The sequence below is a fragment of the Entelurus aequoreus genome, linkage group LG11 (genome assembly GCF_033978785.1).
Source record: "Entelurus aequoreus isolate RoL-2023_Sb linkage group LG11, RoL_Eaeq_v1.1, whole genome shotgun sequence".
NCBI classification, from domain to species: domain Eukaryota; kingdom Metazoa; phylum Chordata; class Actinopteri; order Syngnathiformes; family Syngnathidae; genus Entelurus; species Entelurus aequoreus.
In genome coordinates, this window is record NC_084741.1 from 62,195,453 (window position 1) to 62,208,654 (window position 13,202).

Below are 13,202 nucleotides of genomic sequence, written 5' to 3' on the forward strand. Positions count from 1 at the left end.
CAGGGCCAGTCCACATCACGCAAGGCGCAGCCAGCGTCAGCTGCATGCAACCACACACGTTTAAAAGACAAACATTTATCCATACAAAGTGTTTGACTCCTTTCAGTTTGTTCTGTCTATTCCTGACTCAACAAACTGGATGGTCAAGCATTACTTGTTGTTAGAGTTAAAGTCCCAACGATAGTCACACACACACTAGGTGTGGTGAAATTATCCTTTGACCCATTCCCTTGTTCCACCCTCTGGGAGGTGAGGAGAGCAGTGAGCAGCAGCGGTGGCCGCGCTCAGAAATCATTTGCTGATTTAACCCCCAATTCCAACCCTTGATACTGAGTGCCAAGCATGGAGGCAATTTGTCCCATTTTTATAGTCTTTGGTATGACTCGGCGGGGGTTTGAACTCACGACCTTCCAGTCTCAGGGCGGACACTCTAACCACAAGGCCACTGAGCTGGTCGACTCAATTTTCATTGTCAACTCTGACCTCTCCGGTCTGTCAATCAGATATGTTTGTGTGCAACATGAATTGTTAATGTTGCACACAGACATATTTCAATGTAAGGAGACTGTAGGACACACCTATAAAAGTGGGCTGAACAATATTATTTCATTATTTCATAACACTGCGGTACTTATTTGAAGTACATGCTCTTGTAATGTTTTTCAAACAATGTTTCCTATCTATTATTTGTTTGTTTTTCAAAGACATGTTACATGTTAGAATGGTGGTGTTTTTGGAAGGCCAAGCACAGATTAAATTGATTTTAATTCCTTGCAGTGGGCGAGGCCGATTTAAGACACAAGTGTTTTGAGTTATGTTCTCGGTCAAACAACACAATGTTCTTGTAAGTTGAAGTACCACTTTATTTCTTTCAATGTTTTGGTTTTCGTGTTTTGTTTATTTTGTGTTTGTGTTTTTTTAACTTCTGCAAACTAACTTCAAGACTTTTTTTCTGAGCACCCCAAAGTCAAAGTACCGTAATTTCCGGACTATAAGCCGCACCTGACTATAAGCCGCACCAGCTAAATTTAGGGGAAAATACAGATTGCTCCATATATAAGCCGCACCCGACTATAAGCCGCAGGGTTTTGATGTGTAATTACCGTAGTATATAGGGATTCCTGCTACCACGGAGGGGATTGTCGGGACAGAGATGACTGTTTGGGAACCCAAAGCGTCCCATTTATTAACAATAAATATTTCAATCATTCAATCAAACTTTCACATCTTTGACATGGCGAACAGCATTCGTGCAGAGTACAAATAATACAACGGTGCAAAGTAATACAAAGTGCTCGCCTGTACGTTATCAAAATAACCAGCCTACCGGTATATGAAAAGTCAGTCTTTAATCATTGTGTCATCGTCTTCCTCCTGCGTACTAAAACCACCGAAATCCTCTTCGTCGGTGTCGGAGAAGAACAGGCCGTAAATAAGCCGCACCCTTGTATAAGCCGCAGGGACCAGAACGAGGGGAAAAAGTAGCGGCTTATAGTCCGGAAATTACGGTACTTCAGTAACACGCATAATATAATTAGTCATGTCAACATATCATGATATCATGTCTCCTCATATAATGGATTTATGCACATTCGCGATTCAGCAGATTCTGCAAATTTTGAATTAAAAAACAAACAAAAACATTTTCCCGAAAATCATTACCCTTTCCATCCTTTGTGACTGAGCTACTGTGTGGAACAATTTCCCTTGTGGATCAATAAAGTTAGTCTAAGTCTAAATAGACCTTTTTTTTTCTGCGTAAGACGCATCTTATTCACGCTACATTGATAATAATTTATAAATATGTGATAATGAAGCATAAAATAAAAATATTTGAGTTTTTTAACAGCACATACTGTATATCGCAGGGAAAGATGGCGCCATGCTGGTTGTGTTGCTACAGCAACGCTAGCTTCTACAGTCAACTCCCTTAAAATCCAGCCTCAAAACGTGCTGCGAGGTGAACACAATTCAATATATGTGTGTCATAAATCGTTACTGGAATTACAACGGACTCACAAGCGCTTTCTCCGTCATGCAGGAATGACGAAAGCTCGGTTGTAGTACTAGCCTGATGACCAGGCTAAAGACTATACAGTGACTCCTATTTCAACTGTTCTATCGATTATTTAGAATGATCATTTGTTAGCAGTGAGTACCTATTGGTGTTATCTTTAGTGCATTCAACAAGTGTGTGAGGCCAATTTATGGTTTAAATCACATGCTTTTAATTATCTAGCTTAATATCTTACTTTATCTGCTGGACTCTAGAAAGAGGTTCCGCAGCCACCGAAGCAGAACCTCTAGGTTCTGTAACAGATTCTTCCCTCAGGCCATAAGACTCTTGAACGCATCATAATAATCCCCTCAATTCCCCCCAGAATGGATTAACTCGCTGGAATATAAAGACGATATAACATACTGTACATCCATAAACCTGGATGCGTATGCAAAAGTGCAATATATTTATCTGTACAGTAATCTATTTATTTATATCTGCACCTTGTTGCTTTTTTATCCTGCACTACCATGAGCTAATGCACCAAAATGTTGTTCTTATCTGTACTGTAAAGTTCAAATTTGAATGACATTAAAAAAGAAATCTAAGTTTATCTCTCCTGTTATTTTTTTGTTTTTCAAAGACATGTTACATGTTAAAATGTTGGTGTTTTTGGACCTAGTGTGGTGAAATTACCCTCTGCATTTGACCCATTCCCTTGTTCCACCCCCTGGGAGGTGAGGGGAGCAGTGAGCAGCAGCGCTGGCTGCGCTCGGGAATCATTTTGGTGATTTAACCCCCAATTCCAACCCTTGATGCTGAGTGCCAAGCAGGGAGGTAATGGGTCCCATTTTTATAGTCTTTGGTATGACTCACGACCTACCGATCTCAGGGCGGACATTCTAACCACAGGGCCACTTAGCAGGGGATGGGCAAAATGCAGAGGGTAATTTCACCACACGTAGTGGTACTTTACCTTTAACTTTAACTTTATCCACCAGCAAGAAATTGGCAATGGCCGACGGGGAGAGTTGATTGATTGATTGATTGATTGAGACTTTTATTAGTTGATTGCACAGTGAAGTACATATTCCGTACAATTGACCACTAAATGGTAACACCCGAATAAGTTTTTCAACTTGTTTAAGTCGGGGTCCACTTAAATGGATTCATGATACAGATATATAATATCAGATATATACTATCATCATAATACAGTCATCACACAAGATAATCACATTGAATTATTTACATTATTTACAATCCGGGGTGTGGAGGGGTGAGGGGGGTGTAGGTTTGGTTGTTATCATCAGTCATCAACAATTGAGAACAGATAAATGGATATTGGAACAGTGTAGGTCTGACTTGGTAGGATATGTACAGCAAGTAGTGGACATAGAGAGAGAGAGAGAGAAAGAGAGAGAGAGAGAGAGAGAGAGAGAGAGAGAGAGAGAGAGAGAGAGAGAGAGAGAGAGAGAGAGATCAGAAGCCATAAGAAAAAGTATCTGCATTTGATTGTTTACATTTGATTATTAACAATCCGGGGAGGGTGTTATTTTAGGGTTGTAGCTGCCTGGAGGTGTACTTTTATTGCGGCTTTGAAGGAGGATAGAGATGCCCTTTCTTTTATACCAGTTGTAGAACTGATTTTACTTTAATGATCACAACAGTCATTATTATCATCATTATTACAACATTATTTATTGCAAATGTTGACATTAAATCAAGTAGAAGGTCAACGTCAAGCTAGCGGAAGGCTTTGAAGGGGGGAGGAACGAGCTGTGTGTCAATAATTGACATTACCACGGATGTCTCGATCACTCGCGGTTTGTTGCCATTGGCGGGTGATTTTGCAATGTAACCCCCGCAAAGAGCAGGGATTCACTGTATTAGGATAAAATTAGCGTACCGTATTTTTCGGACTATAAGTCGCAGTTTTTTTCATAGTTTGGCCGGGGGTGCGACTTATGCTCAGGAGCGACTTATGTGTGAAATTATTAACACATTACCGTAAAATATCAAATAATATTATTTAGCTCATTCACGTAAGAGACTAGACGTATAAGATTTCATGGGATTTAGCGATTAGGAGTGACAGATTGTTTGGTGAACGTATAGCATGTTCTATATGTTATAGTTATTTGAATGACTCTTACCATAATATGTTACGTTAACATACCAGGCACGTTCTCAGTTGGTTATTCATGCGTCATATAACGTACACTTATTCAGCCTGTTGTTCACTATTCTTTATTTATTTTAAATTGCCTTTCAAATGTCTATTCTTGGTGTTGGGTTTTATCAAATAAATTTCCCCCAAAAAATGTGACTTCTACTCCAGTGCGACTTATATATGTTTTTTTCCTTCTTTATTATGCATTTTCGGCCGGTGCGACTTATACTCCGTAGCGACTTATAGTCCGAAAAATACGGTAGTTAAATTTGTAAAAGTCATGTTAGATGTTAGGCTACATCTCAGTCAAGAGATCAAGGGTTAAAATCTGTAGAGTTGAATATTCTCCCCATGAGCACTCAGACTGTCTTCAGGTTTAGAAACTCCAGATTGTCTATAAGTGTGAATGTGTGTCTTTCTGCGTACCGCCACTGAGTAGCAATCGGCCTCACCTCCCGCCTGAAGTCAGCTCGTATATCTCCACCTTACTCATGAATCATGACCCTAATGAGGACAAGAGGTATTGAAAATGAATGGTAGAGGTTCTATCCATTTTCCTGAAGTGTATTTACCCCCACTGCCAGGCAGCGTACCTTGACTCTGACCAGTGAGCAAGCCAGGGGTTAGGCTAACAAGAAAGATGTGTAATGTTTAGTCTTGTGTCTAGCCAGCCACAGGTTGTGGGTTGAGGCTGAGGCTGCGTATCTCTGGTTACTGTGGGGTCCTCACCCGACCTCGGTGTTACGGGTGAGAGATCAAAGGTCAGACTTGTTATGACTGCTGAGTGAAGTGTTCAGCGGGGGATCTGCTCCCTTTTGTTACATGAGAGGCTGATCATGTTGTTGCTGCAGGGATGGAGCTTCCAATCAGATGCGTGATGTCCTTGTGAAAGGAGTGTCGTTATAAATATGGTGTTTTTGAAGGATTTAAAGGCCCCCTCTAATGCTGACAACATGGACATTTATTTCATATTTCTGAACCTAAACATTGTGTACCCCCAAAATAGACACAGTAGTGATTTTAGGCAAGTTTCAGCACATTTCGGAACGCCCACTTTTCGCTGCCAAATGTGGGCGGGCCTGCATCCGCCTGGTGACGTCACCGACAAAAGACTGGAGGCAATTTCATATTGCGCTATACGTGTTTTTGTAGTATCTTCATCCCAAAACAAGCTATTTTTATGCAGATTTCGAAGGAGTGCTCAAATATGTTTGCCAGATGCATTGTTGCAGGTTGTAGTAATACAACTAAAGAACAGGTCAGCCTGCATACATTTCCCAATGATGGGAATATGAGGAAAGTATGGACCTCTCAAGTCAAATTGACCAACGCAAAATGGGACGGACAAAGTGAGAGGAATTTAATTAGCAGCCTTCATTTGAATGATTCTGACTTTAAATCATATAAAGCAGGGGTGTCAAACGTACGGCCCGTGGGCCGGATCAGGCCCGCAAACAAGTTTTATCCGGTCCGCGAGATGAGTTTGCGAAGTACAAAAATGAGCTGAAATTTTTGAATGAAAATAAAAAGATTTTCTAAATGTGTGCACTAGATGTCGCAATAGCAATTCTTTGTATCCCCTGCCACTAGAGCATGCATCGCTTCAGAGGGGGCGGAGCTATGTGCCCTGTTTAGGTAGAAGACTGGGGACATTGTTTGGGCACACATGAATATGCTGAAATAATATGTATCCCTCTCTAACTTCTTACGTGATCAATGAAATGAGTCCAAATTCACAAGTTTTGTTGTAGATTGTTACATATATAGAGATTAAACCACATGATGTTTGTACATCAGTTGACAAAAATGAGTAAATTACATTAATAACATCCTGTAATTTGATTTTGATATTTTTATTAATGTCACCTTCTGATGGATTACAATTTGACACCAATGGTAGCATTTTAAAACTTTACCAGACTCAATTCCCCCTATTATCATGATGAACATGATCACGTCATTTATTCAGAAAGTATAAAATAGGACAAATGAAGATAGAATACTATTTACCGCAACATGTAGCTGTAAAAAAAAATAATTGTATATTTTCAGATTGTGCTTGTTCTAGCTTTAAACAAAGAAAACAATATGAAGTTGTCTTTATTTTTAAGTTATCATGCCATGATTTTACCAGTCCGGTCCACTTGGGAATTGATTTTCCTCTATGTGGCCCCTGAGCTAAAATGGGTTTGACACCCCTGATCTAAAGGGTTTTGGTCGGCCTTTAAATGATAAAAATGTAAATGACTCAAGTCAAATGCGATCCCGGAAATAAGGAGCACCCTCAAGGGGAGAAAGACTGAGTCAGAACCTGAGGAAAAACTGGGAATAATGGGCAGACCCGGCGCTCAAAAACTAGAAAAAAAGAAGGTAAATCGCTAGTGTTCTATTTTGCGTCCTCTTCTACTGATGTTTTCCTCAAGATATTTGAGGAAATGCTGAAAAAGCATGAGGAAACACAGGAGATGGAAAAGCACAAAAAGTGTATCCATTTTTTTTTCTCATGATGTTTACCATATCAGTTTGGAAGTAGTCATGGACAAGGGCGACAAAAACATCCAACTAAATGATGAAACTAATGGTTTTAAATTCCTTTATCCACACTTTCTATGTGGGAAAATGGGCTCCAGTTCTGTAGATGACGTCACACTAACGCGGCGATATATCGAGCCTGTCGATGGAAAGGGGGCTTTATTTTTTTTTAATCAATCCAACAAAATAATATACAATAATACCATAGGAATACAATTCCGGCCCAGCAACATTCAGAGTAGCAATCAACAGAACAATTGAGAGGACACACAAACATGACACAAAACAATCCAAAAGTAGTCAACCAAAAATGAATGATATCAACAACATTATCAATATTAATAAGAATTCCAACATAGCAGTGATTAGAAATCCCTCATTGACATTATTAGTACAGTTCTAATGATTACTCAAAAACTAATTGATATTATGGGGAATAACTGCCAGGTTTATTTTGCAGAGCGAAAAATACATCATGAGAACATTTTAGTGAAATGTCGGCCATCTGGACCATATGGGTCCTTATAAGTTGCATTCAGTTTGTTTTCTGAAAGCTGATGCTTGTTAAGAGTGAGGTCTTCAACTGTTTCTTTACTATTAATTTGACATGTTTCTGCTTGTGTGTGATTGCTGCTCAGGTGGTGTTCTTGCCTGGCTTTGGCTGTCTCTACGTTGATGTGGGTTATGAGAAGGGAACCGTGGTTCTGTGTCTGTCAGCAGAGGGCGGTGTGGATGCTGTAATCAACCACCACAGGTATTTGACGACAGACCCTTACTTAGTGGTGTTTGACCCTCCCTATACACATCTCAGTCATAAGGACTAGTCAATGAAAGTGTACAGTTTCCTCCAAAATCTGCAGTAATTGTTGACTCGTGGCATCTTTTCTGCTGCTGTTATGTTCCCATTGCTGCTTTGTGTTGCAGCGCATTACAGCTCTATTCCATTACATCAACACTAAACATTCATTTTGATTACATATCAGGTAAAATAAGCAAATGAACTCAGACAGTGTTTGGGATTATGCTGTAAGAACTCATCTCTTAAGCTCTATAAATGATGATTAATGAATCAATGTTAGGAATGGAGAAAGTATATTTATTTTCCCAGGTCCACCAAGCTGTCCTTCAGTGTCCTTCTGAGCGAGGCCAGCGTGTCGTTGAGTGATGACATCACAAGCCCCTCCGGTTCTGTGGAGCTGCTGAGGCTCACGTTGACCAACCTGCTCCTCAGACTGGCCCCGGCACCCACCTCCCTGCCCCCCGAGGTGACCAGGGAGCCTGGAGCCGCTGCGGCGTCCATCTTGACTCTTATGCCCGACGCCTCTCTGATTGAGGTGTACTGCTTATCCCTGCAAGTGGACAACCAGCTGTACAACCGTGCGAGCTTCCACTTCCCCGTACTGCTGTGCCAGGAGCAGAAAGGGGCGGGTCCGCTTGGGAATCAGTGGAGTAACCATGACAACCCCTCTGACACTCCGGAACTCCTGGAGGAGTTTAAACGATTGTGTTTCCTCCGGTTGACGCTGATCTTGGCTGGGGACAGATGCGCTGTGGAGGAGGTAGGATTATGTTCTCTTCATCTTGTGCATCCATTACAAAGCACATCCAGCAGCATTCAATTACCTAGCAGTGTTTGTCATACAGTCCTTCATTTGCGGTCTCTAAAATCTAGCGGCTATTTCCGGTCTTATTGGAGACTTTAACACAAAAGCACATATCACTCTTTTCACAGCATTTATATTTCTTAACATTTGTTTGGACTTTCATGTTTTTTGCCGACTTTTTGTCCATATGATACAAATGCATGTCCTGTCCCCCCCTTGATCCCGCAAGCAACTGCCACAAATAGATTGCAGTCTTGTGGAAAAACACTGCAAAGTAACTGCAATATCCTACTGGTTGCTGTTTACATACAAATAATACAGTAGAACTTCGATCTACGAACATAATTGGTTCATTAGCAGGATTCCTAAAAAGAAAAGTTTGTATATTAAAACAAAGTTCTGCAATATGAACATAAATAATTGGTTGCAGCCTCGTCAAAAGTCCATATTTTATTAAAGGCTTTTACACTTTGAACACAATAATAAAGTACCGTATTTTTTCGGAGTATAAGTCGCTCCGGAGTATAAGTCGCACCGGCCGAAAATGCATAATAAAGAAGGAAAAAAACATATATAAGTCGCACTGGAGTATAAATCGCATTTTTGGGGGAAATTTATTAGATAAAACCCAACACCAAGAATAGACATTTGAAAGGCAATTTAAAATAAATAAAGAATAGTGAACAGCAGGCTGAATAAGTGTACGTTATATGACGCATAAATAACCAACTGAGAACGTGCCTGGTATGTTAACGTAACATATTATGGTAAGAGTCATTCAAATAACTATAACATATAGAACATGCTATACGTTTACCAAACAATCTGTCACTCCTAATCGCTAAATCCCATGAAATCTTATACGTCTAGTCTCTTACGTGAATGAGCTAAATAATATTATTTGATATTTTACGGTAATGTGTTAATAATTTCACACATAAGTCGCTCCTGAGTATAAGTCGCACCCCCGGCCAAACTATGAAAAAAACTACGACTTATAGTCCGAAAAATACGGTACTATACAATACTGTATATCAAACAAACATAACAGGGGGGTGATGGGCCAGCTTTCTAATTATACCAAAGCCAAAACAACAACGAGCAGAAATGTCCTCATTTTCAGCCGCCCTGTCGACACACACACCCATTGACAATTTTTGACAGCAGTTTTTAATTGAATTTTAGTCATATCCTTTAGACAGAAATGTATTTTAGATTCGGTCTAACTTTAGTCATCTAAATTGATTTACTTTTAGTCAGTGTTGATCAACGTAATGACAACATTTTAGTCAGCCCAAATTATAGTAACTAAAATATAAAGCATAAAAGATAAGGCCTCTTTAAAGTTTATTTAAAAGCACCTTTATTTAGACTACCTGCAAAAGCCCTGAGATCGGTAGGTTGTGAGTTCAAAACCAAAGACTATAAAAATGGAACCCATTGCCTCCCTGTTTGGCACTAAGCATCAAGGGTTGGTATTGGGGGTTAAATCACCAAAAATGATTCCCGGGCGTGTCCACCGCTGCTGCCCACTGCTCCCCTCACCTCCCAGGGGGTGATCAAGGGTGATGGGTCAAATGCAGAGAATAATTTCGCCACACCTAGTGTGTGTGTGACAATCATTGGTACTTTAACATTAACTTTAATATTGTTTAACACAAAATTAGCATGATCTTATGGTCAGTAATGATGTACTTAGTCAATGAATATCTTTCAGGTATTTTTTCAAACAAGGGGGTGATGGATCAACTTTCTATTTAATAAAAAAGCCAAAACAACAACTAGCTGAACTGTCAGATTGTGCTTGTTTTATCTTTAAACAAAGAAAACAATCTGAAGTTGTTTTTATTTTGAAGTTATCATGCCATAATTTTACCAGTCCAGTCCACTTGGGAATTGATTTTCCTCCATGTGGCCCCTGATCTAAAATGGGTTTCACACCCTTGATCTAAAGGGTTTTGGTCGGCCTTTAAATGATAAAAATGTAAATGACTCAAGTCAAATGCGATCCTGAAATTCTGGAGCACCCTCAAGGGGAGAAAGACTGAGTCAGAACCTGCGGAAAAAAACAGAATAAAGGGCACACCCGGCACTCAAAAACTAGAAAAAAAGAAGGTAAACGGCTAGTGTTCTCTTTTGCGTATATCAAACAAACATAACAAGGGGCTGATGGGCCAGCTTTCTAATTATGCCAACAACTAGCAGAACTGTCCTCCTATACAGCACCCTGTCACTAGTCCTGTGGTGCACTCACTCTTTGAAATCACAAAACTCTTCAACTTTGACAGCCATGTCGCTGCAATGATTAGGAATAAAAAATAAAATCCACTTTACCTTGTCGATTAATTTTCTTTGCGTGCAGCGTAAGGGAGGGTGAAGTGGGAAGAGGCAGTGTTGAGTGGATACTTCCTGAATGTTTCAAACCACACATCGCTTGCCTATTGCTTTCTTTGGACTCATATTGAGCTCGCACAACTAGAAAAATTTTGTAAAAAGGCTAAACAAGCACACAAAGTAGCACAGTAGCTAACTACAGCACTGCTGTGCTGATTAAATGAGCACTGGTTATCGTTGAGCACAATGGATGTGCTACCGGGCACAAAATGGGTGCCATGCGAGCAGTGGGAGGATGAAACATTTGTACATTTAAAGAAGGATCGTACACCAATGCATATTTCTAATCGGGATGTAGTTTGTAAATTGAAAAGTTTGCACAATGAGGAGTTCGTAGTAAAAGTAGTATATGTGTACCGTATTTTCCGCACTATAAGGCGCACCGGATTATAAGGCGCACCTTCAATGAATGGCATATTTTAAAACATTGTTCATATATAAGGCGCACCGCATTATAAGGCGCATAGAATAGACTCTACAGTAGAGGCTGGGGTTACGTTATGCATCCATTAGATGGAGCTGCGCTAAAGGGAATGTCAACAAAACAGTCAGATAGGTCAGTCAAACTTTATTAATAGATTACAAACCAGCGTTCTGACAACTCTGTTCACTCCCAAAATGAATAAACAGCTGTTTTATTATTTTCCCCGAGGTAAAGTCAGTGACGTGGTGTTTTGTTTATCTTTTAACAACAGCAAGGTATAACATGTAGTGCAACATTTATATCACATAGTGGAGGGAAACTTTTCCTCGATTCAATAAACACGTAAAAAACAGTGATACTGTTACGGTAAATCGAACGTTAGTGCAATCACAATATAGTAACACTCGAAATAGTGCAGAGCAATAACAATATATCAATAACTCAACGTTGCTCAAACGTTAATGTCACACAACACAACACACAAAGTAAACATGTAAAGCTTCTTCTTCTTCTGCGGGGGCGGCTGCTTACCGTAGTTGCGATTGATTGATTGATTGATTGATTGAAACTTTTACCTGTTGGGGGCTCAATATTGGTCCATATATAAGGCGCACCGGATTATAAGGCGCACTGTCAGCTTTTGACAATATTGGAGGTTTTTAGGTGTGCCTTATAGTGCGGAAAATAGGGTATTTGTCTGTAGTGTTTCAACTGTACAGTTTATATTCTCCTTTACTTGTGTCCTCCATAGGTCAACTTCCAGGTGCAGCCTGCAAGAGTCTATCTTGAGGACACATTTGTTTACTATGTAAAAACCTTGTTTCACACCTTCATCCCCGCCTCCGCCATGACCTCAGTGAAGCCTCAGAGGTGTAAAGAGCTGGGATCAGACCCCATCCTTCCTGAGCAGGTGATTCATTCATGGCATGAGAATGTTACAAGCAGGTCATCTCCTGGGGTTATTAAAGTCGCAGAGTAGATAATAGTGGTGGAAATCTTTGCCCACCTCACGGTTTAAGTACAATTGAGGGGCTAAGGACCGCAATGCATCTAAAAAAAAACATAATTTCCTAAAGTTGCCAGGGATTTTCCATTCACAAAGTGAGACAATGGAGGCAAAGGTGGAGTAAAGTTGTACTGTGACCTGCAGGTACTTCAGTCCATACAGGCGCTGGTCCAGCCTGTGCGTCTGCAGAAATTGACTATCCAGCCGGTCAACCTGCTGGTCAGCATCCACGCATCCCTGAAACTCTACATCGCTTCAGACCACACACCGCTGGCCTTCTCCCTGTTCCAGAGAGGACCTCTCTGCACTACAGCCAGACAGCTGGTCCACGCTCTGGCTATGCATTACGCTGCTGGGGCCCTCTTCAGAGCTGGTGCGTAATCATTGTGTCACACAAGGTCAAAGGCCAAATCAGTGTCAATTGCCTCGGGTTTTACTGGTGGTTTATTTAGTTTTTAACATTTCCATTTTTAGGGCTAAGTTACAACTTTGTTGTTGATTGTTGTTTAAAAAAAAAAAAAGAAAAATGGTAGTATTAACTAAATTAGCATCGCACAGACCTTCCAGGAATCTGCAATGTCACGTTTGCACCAATTCACGCAAATTTAAACAATCCCCACAAATGATGCACGGCCTTGCACATTTGTCCACAACTTCTCCGCATAATTTTGGCCAACTTTATTCATTTGTCTTTGAGCGGTGCTCTAACGCAGTGGTCCCCAACCACCGGGCCGTGGACCGGTTGGTACCAGGCCGCACAAGAAATTAAAAAAAATTTTAAAAAAGTTTTTATTTTTTTATTAAATCAACATAAAAAACACAATATATACGTTATATATCAATATAGATCAATACAGTCAGCAGGGATACAGTCCGTAAGCACACATGATTGTATTTCTTTATGACAAAAAAAATATAAAAAAATTAGGGATGTCCGATAATGGCTTTTTCCCGATATCCGATATTGCGATATAGTCCAACTCTTTAATTACCGATACCGATATCAACTGATATCGATATACACAGTCGTGGAATTAACACATTATTATGCCTAATTTGGACAACCAGGT

The 13,202-nt window shown here is 40.2% G+C and overlaps 1 protein-coding gene across 1 annotated transcript in view; it reads left to right on the forward strand.

Moving 5' to 3' along the window:
• LOC133660324 (intermembrane lipid transfer protein VPS13B-like) overlaps positions 1-13,202 on the forward strand; it is a 563,168-nt gene that overhangs the window by 533,200 nt on the left and 16,766 nt on the right. Inside the window, 4 exon segments of the mRNA XM_062063728.1 lie at positions 7,343-7,458; positions 7,813-8,263; positions 11,878-12,036; positions 12,277-12,505. Coding sequence (XP_061919712.1) covers positions 7,343-7,458; positions 7,813-8,263; positions 11,878-12,036; positions 12,277-12,505 — 955 coding nt within the window.